The sequence below is a fragment of the Pseudozyma hubeiensis genome (genome assembly GCF_000403515.1).
Source record: "Pseudozyma hubeiensis SY62 DNA, scaffold: PHS22, whole genome shotgun sequence".
NCBI classification, from domain to species: Eukaryota; Fungi; Basidiomycota; class Ustilaginomycetes; order Ustilaginales; family Ustilaginaceae; genus Pseudozyma; species Pseudozyma hubeiensis.
In genome coordinates this window covers 203,017-221,501 of record NW_012133804.1, presented here as the reverse complement: position 1 = coordinate 221,501, position 18,485 = coordinate 203,017, and the positions used below count along the sequence as shown (strand labels likewise).

At 56.3% G+C, this 18,485-nt stretch overlaps 12 protein-coding genes across 12 annotated transcripts in view; 6 read left to right on the top strand and 6 right to left on the bottom strand.

Moving 5' to 3' along the window:
• The window catches only part of PHSY_002229 (hypothetical protein), a gene marked incomplete at both ends in the record, with an annotated part of 1,593 nt that extends 179 nt beyond the window's left edge, over window positions 1–1,414 (bottom strand). Inside the window, one exon of the mRNA XM_012332853.1 lies at window positions 1–1,414. This exon is cut by the window's left edge and continues 179 nt beyond it. Within this exon, the coding sequence (XP_012188243.1) occupies window positions 1–1,414 (1,414 nt within the window).
• Window positions 1,415–2,003: 589 nt separating this feature from the next.
• Window positions 2,004–2,972, bottom strand: PHSY_002228 (hypothetical protein; the record flags this gene model as incomplete). Its single annotated transcript, XM_012332852.1, has 2 exons — window positions 2,004–2,167; window positions 2,918–2,972. 2 exons carry the CDS (start codon window positions 2,970–2,972, stop codon window positions 2,004–2,006), a joined length of 219 nt encoding a protein of 72 aa, XP_012188242.1.
• A 1,207-nt stretch (window positions 2,973–4,179) lies between these two features.
• Window positions 4,180–5,696, top strand: PHSY_002227 (hypothetical protein; the record flags this gene model as incomplete). Its single annotated transcript, XM_012332851.1, has 2 exons — window positions 4,180–4,991; window positions 5,084–5,696. 2 exons carry the CDS (start codon window positions 4,180–4,182, stop codon window positions 5,694–5,696), a joined length of 1,425 nt encoding a protein of 474 aa, XP_012188241.1.
• Window positions 5,697–6,019: 323 nt separating this feature from the next.
• Window positions 6,020–7,123, top strand: PHSY_002226 (nuclease; the record flags this gene model as incomplete). Its single annotated transcript, XM_012332850.1, has 1 exon — window positions 6,020–7,123. The coding sequence occupies one exon, from the start codon at window positions 6,020–6,022 to the stop codon at window positions 7,121–7,123; it is 1,104 nt and encodes a 367-aa protein (XP_012188240.1).
• A 337-nt stretch (window positions 7,124–7,460) lies between these two features.
• Window positions 7,461–8,741, top strand: PHSY_002225 (pq loop repeat protein; the record flags this gene model as incomplete). The annotated part of the gene is made up of 1 exon (XM_012332849.1): window positions 7,461–8,741. The coding sequence occupies one exon, from the start codon at window positions 7,461–7,463 to the stop codon at window positions 8,739–8,741; it is 1,281 nt and encodes a 426-aa protein (XP_012188239.1).
• A 125-nt stretch (window positions 8,742–8,866) lies between these two features.
• PHSY_002224 (aspartate aminotransferase) lies at window positions 8,867–10,780 on the bottom strand (the record flags this gene model as incomplete). Its single annotated transcript, XM_012332848.1, has 1 exon — window positions 8,867–10,780. One exon carries the CDS (start codon window positions 10,778–10,780, stop codon window positions 8,867–8,869), a length of 1,914 nt encoding a protein of 637 aa, XP_012188238.1.
• A 33-nt stretch (window positions 10,781–10,813) lies between these two features.
• On the bottom strand, window positions 10,814–11,071 carry PHSY_002223 (hypothetical protein; the record flags this gene model as incomplete). Its single annotated transcript, XM_012332847.1, has 1 exon — window positions 10,814–11,071. The coding sequence occupies one exon, from the start codon at window positions 11,069–11,071 to the stop codon at window positions 10,814–10,816; it is 258 nt and encodes an 85-aa protein (XP_012188237.1).
• Window positions 11,072–11,120: 49 nt separating this feature from the next.
• On the top strand, window positions 11,121–12,083 carry PHSY_002222 (hypothetical protein; the record flags this gene model as incomplete). Its single annotated transcript, XM_012332846.1, has 1 exon — window positions 11,121–12,083. One exon carries the CDS (start codon window positions 11,121–11,123, stop codon window positions 12,081–12,083), a length of 963 nt encoding a protein of 320 aa, XP_012188236.1.
• A 357-nt stretch (window positions 12,084–12,440) lies between these two features.
• On the top strand, window positions 12,441–13,310 carry PHSY_002221 (hypothetical protein; the record flags this gene model as incomplete). The annotated part of the gene is made up of 3 exons (XM_012332845.1): window positions 12,441–12,554; window positions 12,653–12,688; window positions 12,774–13,310. The coding sequence occupies 3 exons, from the start codon at window positions 12,441–12,443 to the stop codon at window positions 13,308–13,310; spliced, it is 687 nt and encodes a 228-aa protein (XP_012188235.1).
• A 91-nt stretch (window positions 13,311–13,401) lies between these two features.
• On the bottom strand, window positions 13,402–14,334 carry PHSY_002220 (tyrosine-protein phosphatase; the record flags this gene model as incomplete). Its single annotated transcript, XM_012332844.1, has 1 exon — window positions 13,402–14,334. The coding sequence occupies one exon, from the start codon at window positions 14,332–14,334 to the stop codon at window positions 13,402–13,404; it is 933 nt and encodes a 310-aa protein (XP_012188234.1).
• Window positions 14,335–14,974: 640 nt separating this feature from the next.
• Window positions 14,975–15,241, bottom strand: PHSY_002219 (hypothetical protein; the record flags this gene model as incomplete). Its single annotated transcript, XM_012332843.1, has 1 exon — window positions 14,975–15,241. The coding sequence occupies one exon, from the start codon at window positions 15,239–15,241 to the stop codon at window positions 14,975–14,977; it is 267 nt and encodes an 88-aa protein (XP_012188233.1).
• A 78-nt stretch (window positions 15,242–15,319) lies between these two features.
• Window positions 15,320–17,140, top strand: PHSY_002218 (hypothetical protein; the record flags this gene model as incomplete). The annotated part of the gene is made up of 1 exon (XM_012332842.1): window positions 15,320–17,140. One exon carries the CDS (start codon window positions 15,320–15,322, stop codon window positions 17,138–17,140), a length of 1,821 nt encoding a protein of 606 aa, XP_012188232.1.
• Between the last annotated feature and the right edge of the window lie 1,345 nt (window positions 17,141–18,485).

Here is an 18,485-nt window from a genome sequence, read left to right as displayed (position 1 = left end):
TCGGCGGCGTCGTGCTGGTCGACGGTGGAGCGCTCGCCACACCACGACCCAACGAGCCGTACCGACTGTTGTTGGCACCGCCTTGCGACTGTGCCATCGTCACCGAATTGTGCGGCCTGGGGGTGCTCGACAAGCCTTTGCCAGCCGGCGTGTTGACCTCAACATTCTCTTCGCTCGTCTCGGGCGTCTGATCACCCTCAACCTGGTCGTATTCGGAGTGAGCACGCGAGCTTTCCGAGGCGCTGTCGTCGATCACGATCGAAGGCGTCATGGTGCGCGAGCGCATCGAGAGGATGCTGTCCGCCGTGCCCGACGAAGGCCGCACGCCTCTACGAGAGTGCACGCTCGATGCTGGCGACGCGCCTCGCTGACCCGGAGGCGTAGGCATCCTGTCTTGATGGGGCAAAGCACCTCCTCGCCAGCTTCGCTGTTCCAACGGCGTACGTGAGGGTGACGGGCCCTCGCTGCTGACCTGGCGAGCGTGACGGTTGAGAATGTTTTGCAGCTGCAGTTGCTGCTGTGTCTGCTGATGCTGCGGCTGCTGTGGCTGCATTCCTTGCTGGACAGAGTTATAATAGCCGGAACCAGTCGCGTCGTTGTCAAGACCCATGGTCTGGTACAGCTGTTGAACCTGACGCTGTCGGAGGCTGGCTTGGATGCTAGCTTGAGCGGCTTGCCTTTGCTCCTGCGCCGACGCGGCGGCAACGTGAGCCTGGTTCATCAGAGCTGCGTGATCGTCGCTGTTGCCGCCTTGCAGCTGGGAGAGAAGGAAGCGCTGCTGAGCAGCAAGCTGTTGCTGGTTGTATTGACCATGGCCTCCGTACTGCTGCTGCTGCTGCTGCTGCTGCTTCTGAATCGCTTGAAGACGGAGCAGCTCCATCTGCTGCTGCTGCACTGCCGCCTGCTGCTGAGCAAACTGTTGCTGCAGCTGCATCTGCATGTATTGTTGCTGCTGCTGCTGCTGCTGGCTGTGTCCGTTGTGCTGAGCATACTGATGCTGCTGATGCTGTTGCTGTTGATGACCGTAGCCAGTCTGGTATACTTGGTAGCCAGACTGTGCATCCGACTGACCGAGCGAAAGGCTGGACTGCAGACGCATGGCAGCGAGCTGGTCCTCAAGACTAGCCTGCAGAGCCGAGATGTCGCGAAGCGAGTCTTGGGCTCTGAAAACGTTGTTCTGCTGTTGACGGTGATTGGCCATCTGCTGCTGCTGCTGCTGCTGCTGCTGCTGCTGCTGCTGCTGCTGCTGCTGATAGGGAGGTGTGGTGCTGTTGCGGCCGCTCGACTGCTGCGAGTTGGTCTGCGATGGGAAGATGGAGCCGAGACCGAGACCCTCGGTGCGAAGACCAGAGATGAGGTCGGAGCGGTTCGAGTAGGCGTTGGAGCCGTAGTACTGTTGATTAGAAGTGTTCATCTTTGCGATCGGGTCGGAGGGTATCGGAATGGAGATGTGCGATGTAGGTGTGGCTCCCGGCCGAAGTTGTTGAAGGATCGATTGTTGTTATTACACGTCTGGCAAAGATTGTGAAAGAGCCCGGTCAATGTGTTGAGAGCCAGAGGTATCGTGGAGGAGAGGAGATCTCGAAAAGTGCTGTTGAGGAAGCAGGTATATTGTATTGTTGATTCAAGGCCTTGGTCGAACCGAGAAAACGAGACTCGGATATGCTTGGTTGGTGGAAAGCGAAGGAAGAGACTTGCTCTGCAGTCTGCGATCAACGCTTTGTTTGAGTGTATTGGCCGCAAAGAGAGCCAGGGTGAGTGCGCAGATAGTGACGACGGCAAGCCGAAGCAAAATAGGCGATGGATGCTCGTAAGCGATGGAGGTTGGGGAAAGGTCGAGAGCAGCTGCAAGGTTGATGCAAGCTGGCGGGAAAGTTGTTTGTGGGCAAAGGCAGATGGCGAGTGACGAGGATGTGGTTGTCGACGAGGCAGCTGGACCGAGATGACAGCTGAGTCGAAACAGCGAGCACTGTGCTGCAAGGTGAATATAGACCTTGTTGCGATCAGAAAGAAAAGTCGCCGAAGGATGGGCGGATGTAGACGTTGGTCGATGGGATAGACCGATTGTTTGCCGACTCGAAAGCGGCGAGGTGGGTGGATGTCGGTGCGAGATATGAATTCGACCGGAAGGTGGACGAGAAGTTGAGAGCGTCGGGCACTGGGCTTGCTGCGACAAGGCCGTGAAGTACTACGTCACGTTTCACGGGCAGAAGACCGCAAGTTAGCACTAGCAGAAAAGCCGCAGTGTGTGGTCGAGAAATGGCGATGTGGCTCTGGAGCAGAGTTGACGCTGAGGAATTTACGTGGGCTTTGTCACTTTTAAAGCGACTCGAGGAGTGCTAAAGCAGCAAAAGAGAGAGACTGGAGGGAAGAGTTGATGGGAAACGTTTCGGAAGCCAAGAGTGCGTGACTATTTGATGTGGTTTTTGACAGGAGATGTGGAAAAGGCGAGAACTTGATACCAAAGTGAAGCGGGAGAGAGGAGGTTGTGGCGAGCAAGGGCAGGGGTCGGTGGAACACGATCGAGACGGAGTAAGAAGAAGAATGAGAAGAACGAGAACGAAACGTCGGGGAGGATGGAAGAGGAAAGATGGGGTGATGACGGGACGGAAGTGATGATGGGAGAGAAGAGCGACGATAACGTCGACGACGACAGCGACGACGACAAGGACGGTGACGAGCAGAAGAGAAAATATGCTCAGCCATTATTTGCATTCACTCGCATTCAGCCAGCTACAGTACACTGTAGCTGACGCACGTCAGAAGAGCGCGCAGAGAGACACAGGACAGACACCACAGCGCTAAGCAGGCAGAGGGCCGAAAATGTACAGAAATTGGGTTTCGGACGAACGAGGCCGCCCGCCGTTGCTGTTGCTGCTGCTGCTGCTGCCTGCTGCGACTTCAAAACCGAGCTTACCCTTGAACTGGACTCGCCTAGCAGCAACACGCAGCACCTGAACCCTTGAATTCATTCGGCTGGCGAAAGCCTGCCTGTTCATCAAGTGCTTCATTTCTTGCTCTCTCTTCTTGGCACCAACCCCTTGTCAATTCACCGGGGTCGAAACCGTCGGATGTCATCCGTGCTGTCTGCATGAGCAAGTCATTGTGTGGCTTCCAGACATGCTGATTCGCTTCGACGCCTTTCGAAGAACAATGGACGAGATGCACGCTGGGCGCGGAGCTGGCATTCTGCAGTCGGATGTTTGCTTTAGAGATGTGGCGCCACAACTGAGCCCCGCCAGCAAGCCAAGCGTGTCGGTTGCATTATGAAAATTCGCTGGTAAACTTTTGGATTCCGCCAAGGCAGTCCCAGACGAGACCGACACGGACTCACTGCAACGAAGACGCGACCAATGGGCAGCCGAGAAAAAGAGCCTCGAGTCTGGATCCTCTCTCGCTTTGCGAGCTGAACGAGGCGGCGGCTGGCTGCCGTCCAAACGCGCGCGAATCTGGCGCGAGAGCGGACGTGTAAATTGACCTCGCATCGACGACGTGGGCATAACAGGATTTGCTTGGCGACTCGCCTCGCACCTTCGAGTGGGCCCCTTCGAAAGGAGCACGCACCAACGCCAAAGCAAATCTCGTTGAGGCTAGCCACGTTCCGGCGCATCAGACAGGCACGGGCTTGGTGGCTCATGGGATTGCACTCGAAGACGAGGATGCTGTTGGCGACAATCTTGATTCGTTCCAAGAAGGCCAGCGTGCAGGGAGCTCCTTGCGACTCTGAGAGATTCGGTTTCCCAACACCCTGAACGTGAAGCTAGGGTCAGATCTCACTCTCCTTGCTGGCACAGTCTAAGCGAGTGAAAAGCGAGGGAAAGCGAAGGAAGAGCAACACCGACTTGTTTTTTTGGCCGGGGATAATGTTACAGCTTTCTGAGCAACATCTTGAGCCCAAATTTGATTTGGCGACGGCAAGCTGGACCCTTTCACTGCTTGTGTCGGCAAAGAGCGAGGCCGTCAAGGCCGATGAATGGGCGGATCCACGCAGGTCGGCGCTCGGCTTTGTGACAGCTTTCCGGGGAAAGGACGAGTCGAACAGTGTCTACCCCACACTCCTTCTACCGCAGGCTCGAGCCGTGCTGAGCAGACTCCTCTTCTTCACCACCATCGCACCATCGTATTCGGGTAGCCAACGCCACTTCGTCGCACATCATGGTCTCCTCGGCAGTTTCGACGATGAGCCGACTGCGCTTGCCTAACCACCTGCGCGCGTCGGCTCGTCCCATCGCTGTCAGCGCCTGCAATGTCAACTCGGCTCGCCCCTTCGCCTCATCCTCGCTCCTACGCAAAGACGGCGACGAACCACAAGGACATCTACCCGGCCATCCATCCTCGGTCTTCCTCACCTCGCTCAACGATAGCTTCTTCGACAGTGTCAAACCCAAAACCCTCTCCGGCAACCAGAACGCCAAAGGCGGCATCCCCACCTATCGACTCATGGACGGTGTCGGCCGCCTCCTACCTGGAGTCACAGACGAGATGGTCTCCATCACACAAGACGAAGCGGTCAAGATGTACCGCACCATGCTTCTGCTACCACAGATCGACGTCATCCTCTACAACGCGCAGCGTCAGGGTCGAATCTCGTTCATGATGACTTCGTACGGCGAGGAGGGCGCCGTGATCGGAAGCGCTGCTGGGCTCGACGCCAAAGACGAAGTGTTTGCGCAGTACAGAGAGTCCGGTGTGTTGCTGTGGAGGGATTTCTCGATCGATCATTACATGTCGCAGGTGTTTGGTGCAGAGGACGATCTGTGCGGCGGAAGGCAGATGCCGATCCACTTTGGTAGCACGCAGCATCACTTTCACACCATCAGCAGTCCGCTAGCGACGCAGATCCCACAGGCGGCAGGTGCAGGGTACGCGCTCAAGAGGACAAAGGGGAGGGAGGGCAACGTGGTCATCTGTTACTTTGGCGAAGGTGCTGCGAGCGAAGGCGACTTCCACGCCGGAATGAATCTCGCTAGCACGACAAAGAGTCCGGTCATGTAAGTATCCCACGCTTTCAAGGCATCAGTCCTTCCTAGGTGGACCAAACACCATTCGCTGACGCCCTACTCCTCCTTCTCGATGCGAACAGCTTCTTTGTCCGTAACAACGGCTACGCCATCTCCACACCCGCAGCCGAACAGTTCCGCGGCGACGGCATCGCCTCTCGTGGTCCCGGCTACGGCATGCTCACCCTCCGAGTCGACGGCAACGATGCACTTGCCGTGCGCTCCGCCGTGAAAGCAGCCAAGTCCAAAGCCCTGTCGGAACAGCGTCCCGTGCTGATCGAGGCCATGACCTATCGAGTCGGCCATCACTCGACATCCGACGACTCCTCCGCCTACCGTTCCAAGCAAGCCGTGGAAAGCTGGAAGCAGATGGACAATCCTTTGCACCGCATGCGCAACTTCCTCACCGATCGAGGGTGGTGGAACGATACGCTGGAGGAGGAGACGAAGACGCAACATCGAAAGACGGTCATCGAGGCGATGGGAAGGGCGGAGAAGAAGAAGAGGCCACAGCTGAGCAGTCTGTTCGAGGGGACGTACAGGGGTGAGATGCCATCGAATCTGAAGGAGCAGCGCGCAGAGCTGGCCGAGTTGCTGGAAAAGTACGGGTCGTTGCCGGGTTGGTCCAAGGAACTGGCCAAGCATGCCAATGCGGGTAAGGATATGGAGCAGTACAGGGAGAAGCGGCAGATGTAGCCCGCGGTCGTGCATCATCTTGATCTAAATACAATGCTGCCAATGCAAGGCATGATAACTTGTTCAATCGATTGTGTCGCCCGATACCGTCAGTTCGGAGGAGTGTTATAGTTTCAAGTGTTGGTCTCTGAATTGGCGTTGTGTTGGACCCTGAATCTTGAAATTTGGTTGCTACGAAAAAGAAAATAAGAAAAGGCGAAAGAAAAAAAAGGGCAGCGAGCGACGATGGCAATTGTGGAAAAAGGAACGTCGTGCTTTTCCTGCTTGCCATCATCCATCATCTCGACGATCGCGCGAACGCGAGCTGTACGCGCAATACAAGGATGTCGTACGTCGTGCAAGCAAGTCTCTTCGCAGGCGGTCTGGTTGTCGGAGCAGGAGGAGCCGTGCTGCTTTCGAGCAGCTCCCACAAGCCATCGCCTGCCTCAGCCGCACCGACCCAACAGGCCGCATCTCCTGGCACACCGGCGCTCACATCGACCCCACCCACAGCCGTCGTCGACTCCGGCTTCACAGCCTCCGACCAGCTCGGACCAGCTGGCTACCCCGGACCTGTCTCCGACTTTCTCCATCACGCCGCGTACGTTTCCTCCTACGACCGTCGACTGCGTCACCCCTCCTGGACCGCGGAGCACCTCACCTCGGCGTCGCTTCAACGACCACCGAATGCACCTAAATCCGATCGATCCAATTCCGTCTTCAAGGAAGACCTTCGCATTCCCGAGATGTTTCGTGCCAAGATGGCCGACTACTTTCGTTCGGGCTACGATCGAGGACACATGGTTCCTGCTGCCGATGCCAAGTCCTCGCAGCTCGCGATGGATGAGACCTTCCTGCTCACGAATATTGCACCTCAAGTGGGCGTCGGGATGAATCGAGACTACTGGGCTCACACCGAAGACTTTGTCCGTCGTCTCACGTCTCGCTTCGCCGATCTGTACGTCTTCACCATCCCCCTCTACCTCCCTCGCCAATACCCCGATGGAAAATTCCGCGTCAACTACGAAGTCATCGGAACCCCTCCCAACGTCGCCGTACCCACGCACTTTGCCAAAGTCATCTTGGGCATCGGTGAGGCAAAAGACTCGCTCCCCGCACCAGGACCGAAACCGGAATGGAAGGGCGCACTGGGCAAAGTAGGGTTGGGTCATGGAAGCGGGTTGATGGCGTTGGGTGCGTTTGTCATGCCGAACAGTGTGATCCCGAACGAGGCCAAGTTGGAGAGCTTTGCCGTGCCCGTGGAGACGGTGGAGAGAGCGGCGGGGTTGGAGCTGTTCCCGAGGGCGGTCAAGGAGAGCAGCAAGAAGTTGTGCGAGACGGTCAAGTGCGATATTGTGGTGAGGGAGTTTGCGGACAAGAGCAAGACGTTGAGTGCGCCTCCGGCCAGAGCGTTGCCGGTGCCAACGGCTGCAGGGGGAAGAATGTAGAGGACGTTGACCACGTGCAATCAAGCTGGTGCCGTTCGACTTGGAGCACAAAGAGATTGCGTCGGTTCTGATTCTGACTGAGAAAGAGCAGGCGTTCGTAGTAAATGCGTTGTGTCGGTGGTGCGTGATGGCGAGCGGAATTGAGCGCAAAATCGAAAAATGTTGGCGAAAAATAAGGGTTACAAAATTCAATCCTTCGCCGAATCAAAGCGCTTTGACCAACCTCTGTCACTTCTCCTTCTTCCACCACGACCACCACTACCCTTCCCATCTTGAAGCTATACACCGTATCATCGTGGTCTCCACCATGAGCATATCGACCCTCGCCTCCCTAGGCATGGCGCTAGGCGCACCCCTCGTGTACGCAGATCAAGCCTACTCCATCCACCGCAAACAGGACGCGCGCGGATTCTCGCACGACGTGTGCGCCGTCCTGCTCATCGCCAACATCACGCGATGCTTCTTCTGGCTCGGCGAGCGGTTCGAATTCGCGCTGCTGCTGCAGAGTATGCTGATGATCGCCGCTCAGTTGGGGCTGTTGTACCTGTGCATCCGGTACAGACCGGTGGGCAGGTGGAGCAAGAGCATCAGCAGTGATGGTGCCAGGGTTGTGTTTGATGGTGCAGCGGAGGAGGAGCAGCAGCAGGGACAGGGCGAGACGAGTATGGAGAGGGATTTGATGGACTTGAACGAGGCAGAGACAAGGGAGGCGGAAGAGCAAGAGGAGGAGGAGGGATACGCGAACAAGCAGCCGCTGTTGGTGACACTGGGTGCTATGTTCAGGGGTGGGAATGGCGGTTCGACGTCCTATGGAAGGGTGTCGTCGACCGACCATTCCTCGTACAACACCTCATCAGGTCTTCCTGCACCCAACACCGCCGCCACCACTACTACTCCCACCTCACGCGTCAAATCCATCTTATCCCAACTCATCCCATCCACCTCCTCAAGACCGCTCAACTTCTGGCAGTGGTCCGACTACAACTCGTACCTCGTCTTCCTCTTCCTCTACATCCTCCTCCTCCTCATCCTCTACATCCCCCTCTCCACCTCCTCCACCTTCATCTCCTTGCTCGGGTACATTGCTCTCGGGCTGGAGTCGACGCTACCCATTCCGCAGCTCATCGCCAACTACCGCAGGAAGAGTCTCGCGGGGTTCCGATCGAGTGTGCTGTTCGGATGGTTGGGAGGCGATTCGTTCAAATTGTTGTATTTCGTGTTGAAGGGCAGCCCGGCGCAGTTTACGAGCTGTGCGGTGTTCCAGTTGAGTGTGGATTTGGCGATTTTGGGGCAGAGCAGGTTGTACAGGGACAAGACGCAGGAGGAGGAGGAGGCGATGAGGAGCAAGGCGGAGGGAAGAAATAGTAGGAGAGAGGGAGGGAGAGCGGGGGAGATTGAGGAGGATGATGAGGATGAGCTGCCGAGGAGGAGTGCGAGAGGTGCGGGAGACGCGAGAGGAAAGGGAGGCATGGCTGGTGGCCCGAAGGGCAAGATGGCGGGGAAGAGGAAGGATGTTGATGAGGAGGACGAGTTGTTGCAGGGTCCTCAACATGTCATTTCCATCGAGGCTGATGACGATGACGATGAAGGAGACATTTCGAACGGTAGGCGGAAATGATCTGCACACCCAAGCACCGTTCTCTCGGTTCGAAAGGCAATAGAGTGGATAGAAACGTCATTTCCTCGCGATCTACAATGACCAGACTGTGCACAAGTGGCCATACCGAAGAAATCTCCAACCCCTCACCTCGACATCAACCGCTTCAACCGCCCTGCCCCCTTCCCCACCTTCTCCTCCCCATCCCCGAAATCCAATATCCCCCTCTTGGCTTCACAACTCTCCCCTCCTTCGACACCCATCACCTTCTCCAACCTGTCGAACGTCAACTTCAACGTCTTCGGATTCTGGCTGAACGTGAACCTGAACCAACCGGGCGTGGGGAAGTGATAGATGGTGCCGGGACTGATCAGCACGCCACCGTCGATCAACTTGTCTAGAAACTTTGCTTCCTTCGCTCGTGCCGTTTGTTCGTCCATGTCTTGCGTGATGCCACAGTATTTTCGTAGGTTGATCATGAGGAAGAACCCAGCGTTGCTGTTCCAGTACGGAATAGAGTGATGTTCGAAAAACTCGATACTGTGTTGGTAGGCGAGAGAGAGACGTCTTCTATTTTCCCTAAAATACCACTTCAAGAACTTTTGGTCTTGCAACAGAGTCGTCCACAGACTCGCTGCAGGCGAAGCAGATTGACTCAAACTTCCGATGCTCGCCATGGCCCTCTGCAACGCCGCATTGTGCTGTGTCACCAACACACCGAGTCGGAACCCGTTCACCGCGAAATCCTTCGATGCAGAAGTAACAACGTGCACGTACGCTGGATCCAACCCACATTCCTTCCGAACATCGATGGACAGGATGCTCTCGAACAAGGGTGGGTGCGGGTTGGTAGAGGTGGGGAAGGTGGATCGGGCGTAGATCTCGTCCGAGACGAAATGGAGGTGGTGGGAGGCGGCGAATTTGGCAAGGGCGATGACGGTGGAGCGCGGGTAGATGGTTCCGGTGGGATTGTGAGGATTGCACAGGAGGAGAGCTTTGACGGGAATGCCAGAAGAGGTTGCGGTGGCATAGGCTTCTTCGTAAGCTTGAACGGTCGATGCGGTGAAAAGATTCACGGCCGAAGAATCTTCTGAGGATCCGGGTAGGTTCACCTGAACGATCTTCGCCTTCGCTCTGTTCGTGAGATCATTATCAAACGCATTGTAGTACGGAGCACTCAACAGCACACCATCCCCTTCATCGCACAAATTCCAAAACAACTCGTCCAGAACACCTGTAGCTCCACTAGCGATCGCAATATGATCCACTTCCACCTTCTTGATCGGCAACGGAGACGCATCCCCCTCGGGCCAATCCGGCTTGTAATCGTTGAACAGCGAAGCGATCGCCTCAAGCAGACGTGTGGATGAGGTGAGGCGGTTGGCGTACGTCATATCTGCGGGGGAGAGGTGGAGACGATCCTTTGCGAGGAAGAACTCGAGCAGCTCGGTGCGACAGAGCGAGTTGTCGGCGATGCCGGCATTGATGATCCCCGTGGGGTTGGTGACGGGGTCGTACATGTTGGCGAGTAGACGGCGAAATCCTTCGGGAAGCTTAAATTGCGAACCGACGGCGCCGCGACGAGAGAGGGTGGAGGAGGTGTCGTCATGCTGAAGGGGTGAGGAGAGGTTGGTGCTGGCAAAGGTTTCGGCGAGAGAGGATAGCTCGGGAGCTGCTTGGCCAGTGGCAGCGGGAGGTGGAGCGGCGTCGGTCATTGTTGGGTGCGATTTGTAGGATCCAGATGCAGCAGACGATGACGGCGAACGAGATGGATGATGGTTTGGTAGGTAGAGGAGGTCGAACGAGTCATCGATTTTTTTGGTTTGTTGCAGCTTCAAATCCGGGCTGATATCGGTATCTAGGACGGCAGCCAGCCTGCGGTCCGTGCATTTGCGCGAACACAACTGCAGCGCTCTACATTTTGACAGGAGAGAGGCCTGATGCCGAGTCAATTTGTGATGCGTATTACCGCGGGCATTGTCGAAGCGTCTGGATTGTAACACCGCAAAATAGCGCCCAAGTCGAAGCCACGAGATGATGGAACGCATTCTCTTTGTCATCGTTCGTCTCGACCAGCTTCCATCATCCATCCATCATCGTGCTAGAATGACGGTCACACGAAGCCTGCACCGATCCGTGTCGATGCTGGTCAGACCACGGACACTGACAACATCGCTGCTGCCACGTCCGCCGACCAAATCTTTGGCTCGACTGCCCACGCTAAGCGACAACACCACCAGGCACGCCTCAACCGCTGCCCCTCCATCATCGTCTCCTTCCGCAAAAGCATCCACGGCTGCTTCTTCTCCACCCAATCCACCACCTTCTTCACCACCACACCACGATGTCATCTCCCGCTCGCGTCGATCGCTTTTGTACGTCCCCGGCTCGTCGGAAAAGATGATCAAGAAATCGCAATCCTCTTCCGCCGATACCATCATTTTTGACCTCGAAGACTCGGTGGCAGCGCACAAGAAGGGCTCTGCACGCGAGACCGTGTTCCTGGCGCTCGAAGCTGCCGCTCGTCCCGGCCCGGAGCTGGCGGTGCGCATCAACCCACCTTCCGAGGCACGAGCGCTGGCAGAAGACGATCTGGACATGATCCTGCCTAGCCGTCAGTTGCAGGCGATCGTGGTGCCCAAGGTGGAGCACGAGGAGGATGTGAGGCTGATCGTGGAGAAGGCGAAAGCGTTGAGGGACGGATCGACGTTGGACGAGGTGGGACCGTTGGCGTTGGTGTTGTCCGTCGAGTCTGCTGCGAGCTTGTTGAGGATGCCGAGGATCGTCGAGACGATTCGGGAAGGATTAGGACAGGATCCCTTCTCAGGAGAACTGGCTTCAAATGCTACAAAAACACCGGTAGCGCAGGTGGTAGCGCTGCTCTTCGCTTCCGAAGACTACTGTGCCTCGACGGGGATCCTGCGCACCCGCGATCGAAAATCCCTCCTCTTCCCACGAGCTCACATGGCCACCATCGCCAAGGCATACAACCTGTCCGCCATCGACATGGTGTGCATCGACTACAAGGACCAAGACTACCTCGTCGAAGAAGCGCAAGAAGCCAAACAGCTCGGGTACGACGGCAAGCAGGCCATCCACCCAGTTCAGGTGGATGCGATTCAAGACACGTTCAACCCGACGCAAGAGGCCGTCGACAGAGCAGCAACGATCCTGCACCTCTACGAACACGCCAGTCAGGGCGAGAACAGAGGAGCGTACGGATTGCAGGAGAAGGGGGGCGGGATGACCATGATCGATCGACCGATGCTGTTGCAGGCGAGCGCGGTGGTGGACAAGGCGAGAAAGGCCGGTATGAGGATCCCTGAGGGTAAGGAATTGGAACAGCAGCACAAGCAGCAGTGATGTCTTTTCCCTCGCTGATATCAGTCTACCATCGCTCATCAATGATCTTCGATCTAATGTCTCACGACAGAACCCCGTGTGTGAGTTAGCGTGACAGCCGGATGATCCGACAAGGTTTTGAGCAAAGTCGGACATTTCTGGCGGTGACCATTCGTGAGGGGAAATGCACGCGCCAACCTTTTCCTGCCTCGGCGTCTGCACAAAACCGGATTGCCGAGTCCACGCAAATCTGCCGAAATTGTGGGGTAGTACAGTCCCTCAATCCATCACCATACCTTGCTTCCCTTCTTCTCTCCAACCTCCCACCACCAACCCCTCTTTCTCTGCTCTAAGCTTCTACAGCATCGAAAACACAGAATGTCGGCAGCGGTACGCAACAAGGTGTGGTTCTACTTTGACGTGGTATCCCCGTGGTCGTATGTTGGGTTTCGAGTGATTCAACGCTATCAGAAGCTTTGGAATTTGGATGTTGTGAGTAATCGTTTCGCGGCATTCTTATGTTGTGGTACGTTGTCGCAAGGGATTGGCTGACCTTTCGATGTGTGCTTATTGCATTTCTATTGGTTCAGACGTACAAACCCGTCAACTTGGGATACATCATGAAGGTAAGCCTTTGACATCCCCCTTTTCAATTTCGTTCCTCAGAAAGCTGACCCCTTCTGTCTCGAATCAACGTTCTTGGTTCTGCAGTTCTCGGGCAACAAACCACCCATCTCGGTGGTCAACAAAGGCGCCTGGATGTGGCACGATCGTGACCGCGCCACCAAGTTCTTCGACATCGCTCTCAACCAACCGGCCAACTTCCCGATCAACACCATGCACCTCCAGACATTTCTAGATGTTCTCTCCACCACCTCTCCGTCGACGCTGGAAGCGGCGGTGGAAGCGTGTTTCGCTGCGATCTGGGTACACGATTCCCCCTGCGCAACTCGGGAAGATCTCGAAAGTATCTTCGCCAAAGCCAACTATCTCGGGTTGGGCAAGGAAAAGGTCGCCGAGGTGTTGGACAAGAGCATGCAGAAGGACGCCAGGAGCAAACTGCAGGAGGAAGCGAAGAAGTTGGTGGAGGAAGAGGGGATGTTCGGAATGCCGAGTATGGTGGTGGAGAGGGGAAGCGATGGTGAGACGGGTATGTGGTTTGGTAGCGATAGGTTCGAGCAGTTGGCTGCGTGGTTGCGGGTGCCGTACAAGGGTCCCTTGGCCGATGGTCGGGTGCCTAAGCTTTAGAGAAAGGTCCAGTTACGCTCGATCTAGTTGCGAAGATGATGATCATGTTTTGCGAACCTGTGCTACCAATACATCATGCGAATCACTGTATCTACTTTCCCACCAATCCAGCTTGCTTGCCTAGCTCAGCAACGATGTCGTAGACAGCCTCAAACTGCTCGATCGTCTGCACCATCCTCGCCCTGTACCTCCTGAGATGCTCGACTATCCTGACCGGCAGATCCCACAGCTCTGCGCTCGCGTTCCTACCCATCAACGAGTCCCTCGGCATGTCCTGATTCTGCTTGGCACCACCGACGACAGCCTGTGCGACGTACGCAGCTGCCAGCGTACCAGACCTACCCACACCCGCCGAACAGTGGATCCAGGTCGGTGGAGGTGGGTACATCTTTGTCGTGGCCACCTGCTGCGTCTCGTGCATGAGCTGGAGCACCAGTGTGGTCGGGAAGACGCCGTGATCTGGCCAGCTTGTGAGGTGAAACTGCATGACGCTCCATCCGTGGTCTGAGAGTTGGTTGTCGTTGCCGCCGTTGATGTGGATGACTCGTCGGATCAGAGTCGCTTTGCCCTGATCCAATTCGATCGTCTTTTCCGATTCGTTCTTCACCTTCCACCCGTTTTCTAGCGACGACTCTTTACCCTCGTCAGGCCAGTACTGATCCGACTTTGCCCTTCCTTTTTCGACTAGCGGAGTGAGGTTCACCAGCACCCTGACGCGCTGCTGCACCACATGTGTGTAGAAGGCGGTGTAGGTTTGTGGTAAAGGAGCTTGACTGACGATGAAGCTGAGGCTTGTAGAAGGAAAGGGAGGGATGAAGGCGGCGTTGAGATAAGGCTGAGGTAGGAGCGCGTGGTCGTAGGCGAGAATGTCTCGGTACCGATTGGCGGCTGTGTTGGCGGAGGAGGAGGAGTGCGTGGTGGTGTAGCCAAGGTCGGGTTGCGTGAGTCGGAGGTGGTCGGTAAAGTCGAGAGCTTGGTAGAGGGAGGAGAGGGCTTGGCGCGAGGGACGGACGCCTAGCGCCATGATGCAGCGTGAAGCGGGAGGGTTGAGTGGCTGATGATCGACTGGAAGGCGGAGGAGGAGCAGGTTGAGGTTGTCGAGACAACTGTGTGAGAGCGGTGTCATGTGGAGGCCAAAACAGCTTCAAAGCCGTCTTCCGGGATGCGAAAGTTAAGCTTTCCCTCGCGCCGTGAGCAGGCGGAGTCAAGGTGACAGCAGGAAAAGCAGCAACAGCAGCACAGCGCGGCAATCGAGCCAGCCGAGCAAGCAAGGCAGAACAACGCAACGTCGATCCGTGGCGCTGCATTTTGGGTTGGAAAGCCGAACTGCAGCTGAAATCTAGAAATCGAAATTGGAAAGAGGAGTGCACGTTCTACTGTGCTTCCCCCCGCCTTGCCCTCATCATCGTCATTCCCATCACCATCAACATCGCCACGCCCACTCATTGTTCTCCACATACATCGCACTACGATCTGTTCCAGTCACTACGCTTGCGAACGACTCTCGCGCTATTCCTCAGCATCGCGGCTGCTGAACACCTCGGGAGATGAGCGTTGCATGATCTCGACCATAGCCACGCTTCGCTTGTTACTCATTTGGGACCACCATGAAGGGCGCTTCACTCCTACTGCTCTTGGCGCAAGCCTCGATAAGCCTGGCTGGCTCAAATCGACCCCATCGCCAAATCCCGTTCTCGTTCCCCTCTGCTTCTCCTACAGCAGCGTCGTCCGCCGAGCTCCCATACGATGAAGCACAGGAACTGTACGCCAGCTCGACGCTCGTCGAAGATGACGATACAGAACCAGTCCCATCGCTCCGACTCTCTCATTCGGGTCTTTACATCAACCAGGCGCACGCACCATCCGTCGTACACCGTCCAGATCACTCTAATCAGACCGACCCGTTCCAGCCGCAACCGCTGGTAGTGCATTTCGATCCAACGCTGTACGCCTCTACTTCAGCAAGAGCGTCGCTGGGACCCGTCAGGCTGAGGACGCGGGATCAAGTCATGCTTAAATGTGGCAAGGAGGCAGGAGGAATCGAGGCGTGCGAAGCGGACGATCTCAAGCTTTCGCCGCCGGAGCATGCGTGGTCACCGATCCCACATCCGAAGGATCCGTCTGCGCAGTGGATTCATCAAGGGGATGGCGCACTCGACTGCCAAGCATCTCCGCAATCGTTGCTTCCCGACGGTCGATTCCACCTCGACGAACGATCATGTCCTGGTTGGACGAAATACTGGCAGTCGGTCGAAGCAACGCGCAAAGATTCCTCCCACGAGGCCCTGCAGAGCTTCGTCGTTACAGTGAAGCTCGACAAGATCACGGCACCCTCCTCAAGCGACAAACCAGAGCAAGAGATCAAGCAGTTCTGGGTGGGACACCTGCATCTCGAAGAATCGCGTGCTTCCTGGCCGCTCGCCGGAAACGCGCGAGACAGAAGGCCAGGTCAAGAGGACAGGACTTGGCATCCCAAGGATGTCAACCGCATCGCGGGAGCTATGGAGAATCCGATGATTCCCAAATCGTCACGGTTCGTCAACGATCGCAATTTTGGCGTGTTTGTAGATCAGTCGGCATGGACGTTGGGCGTACAGATCAAGGTTCCGATGAGCATCACCAATCCACGCGATGATGACGATGACGAGCCGGAGGACGTTCACGAGAAGATGATCCTGCCTCCGGAGGAAGTCTTTGCTCCGGTGTCGGGTCAGATCGTCTGGGCGAGGGAGCATACTTTCCGACGACCGCCGATCTACGGTCCTGCTGCGGGGGAGAATGACGAGAGGAGTTTCTGTGTCATGATTCGGGACGAGTGGTCGATCGTGTACCAGATCTTCGGTATCGATGGATCCACCGTCAGCGTCAAGGAAGGCGATACGGTGTTGAGAGGCGACGTGGTAGGGCATGCTTTGAGGGAAGGGCTTTCGATCGAGCCTCCGTCGGTGGAACCGCCTGCGGATCATGCTACTTCGAAACCGGATCGCCAAGTCTCCTACTACCCGTATCGGTATCGAGCGCTCGAGGTGCGGGTTTCGCGACCAGATGTCAGTTGGACCGAGTGGAAGTCACCGGACGAAGAAGGGTGGCAATACTTCCATCCACTGCACGCGTTCACGGAAGGCAAGAACTACCGATCGAGCATCACCCCCTACGGATCTCCGACTCTAGTCTACTTTGCGAAACCTTCGACGGATCCGCTGAACATTCCTCCGAACGCCTATGCCACGAGCAACGATTTCTGGACACCGACGCTGCAAGGTCCGACGGAAGTGATTGTCGGGTTCGAGTACTTCCAACAGACTCCCGGGGATCCAGGCGATGGAATGGACAATCTGGCGGTGTACGCATTGGATCTGGGGATCAAGAAGAAGCTTGCGGGGCAGAGGGAGGTGCAGAGAGGGATGGAGTGCGATCTCGGTGGAGACACCGATCCCACAGGTACAGCCGAAAAGGACAAGCGCTACTGGAGGAGCGTGTTCGAGCACTCCAAGTTGCCCAACAACTGGACTCCTCCCAGTCAGAGCAAAGAGGACGGCGGATATCGTTGGACGTCCAAGCTGTTCTCGCACTACATGGCTGCGTTTTCGCACGGACGATTCTTCCCAGAAAAAATCACGAGTCAGTTTGACGAGAAGGAGAAGAGGCTCTACTATTCGGCAAGCAGAACGACGAGGGGAGAGCCCAGGGTGGGTGGTGCGTTCAACGTTCAGAGCGTCATAGATCAGGATGGCGAGGAGGGTGGAAGGGGCAAATACAGGTTGGTCGTTAGGGCGAGGGATTATTGGGGCAATGTTGGATGTGTCGCTTCGGATGTCTTGCTCACGTAAAAGGAGCGACAGGCTTTGCGAATGGATCTGATATGGACAATTTGAACGATGAATCGTGTGATGTTTGGGATGTGGTGAGACTCCTTGTGCGCTCGACGAAGAGGAGGAAGTCTGCGATGAATATTTGGGAGTTGTTGAGTCGTCGCAACAGCACATCAATCTTTCGAAAAGGATGGTTCGTGGTGCCAGTGTCGGCTAAGCAGACCTCGCTTAGGAACGAGCCCGCCCCGCCCAGCCCCCGCCTTTTGGATCCAGACTCTTTGGAATTTTGAGGCTGAATGTGGGATTCAGATTTTGTCGACGCCGTCTAAGGGGTCTCGGTGCGTCGTGCATTGGCTCGTGTCTTGCATGGCGCTTTGCACGCACCGTCTTCGAGCTGTATCGGATCGAAGCTCGGCAAGCTCGAGGACCGCTTCCTGTGGACAGTGGACGACGCCGAACGACGAGATGAGCTACCATTTACAGAGTGTAGGATCTGCGAAAATCGTTCGGTCCGGGTTTTGCGGTGTCTTTCACTTGGAACACCGCGCGCGCGCCAGGCAAATTCGGCTAAACGCATGGCGATTTGTTTGTGCGAGCGAGCGAGCGAGGTGAGCCGTTTGGAGAAGCTCGCCAAGCGAGCCGCCCGCTGAATGCAACACGACCCTCGCTCCTTGCAGGTCAGATCGAGGAACAAGAAACGACAGCGATCTGTTTTGTGATTCAATAGTCGCTGGTCGACGGTTGCTGTTGTCCTAGCTCAAGCACAATGCACGGTATTCACGAGACAGGATGGTGGTCGTCAAGGCAACGATCTGGTTGCTCTTGGTGTCAAGCGTTGGCTGCCGTTCTCAGAATCAACGTTAGCCTCGAATTTGTCTTTTTTTTGGAACACGACGCCACCTCCGCCGCAACGCACAAAGTGGACCCGTGTCCAGTCTTGCGGTGTCTCTTGACTCCTGTGAGACAGGGAGGCTGGACGCTGCGTTAAAGTCACACCTCCGCACACCTCTGTTTGTGCTCATTGTGCACAGCATCTTTGACATTTCACACGTTTGCATTTCCAAAAAGTCACATTTCAGCTGCGTTCCTTTGTGGAACCCTTCTCTTTCGCACGATCCAACGCTGCGGTTACTCCTCTCCCCCCATCTCATCTCGTTGGTCCCTTCCGTCTTCATCAACTCTGCCATTGTTCGTCAACAGTATCCACCGTCTGGCTTGGCGGTGTGTCACCAACTCGAGACGATCGTGCGACGGCTCCTCCATCTCTCGCACCTCGATTCATCGCTTGCAACGAGCGCCCAGTCCACCCTCTTTGTTGCCTGCATGCACGCCTGTCGCTTCGGCCCCGTCTTTTGCTGAACAG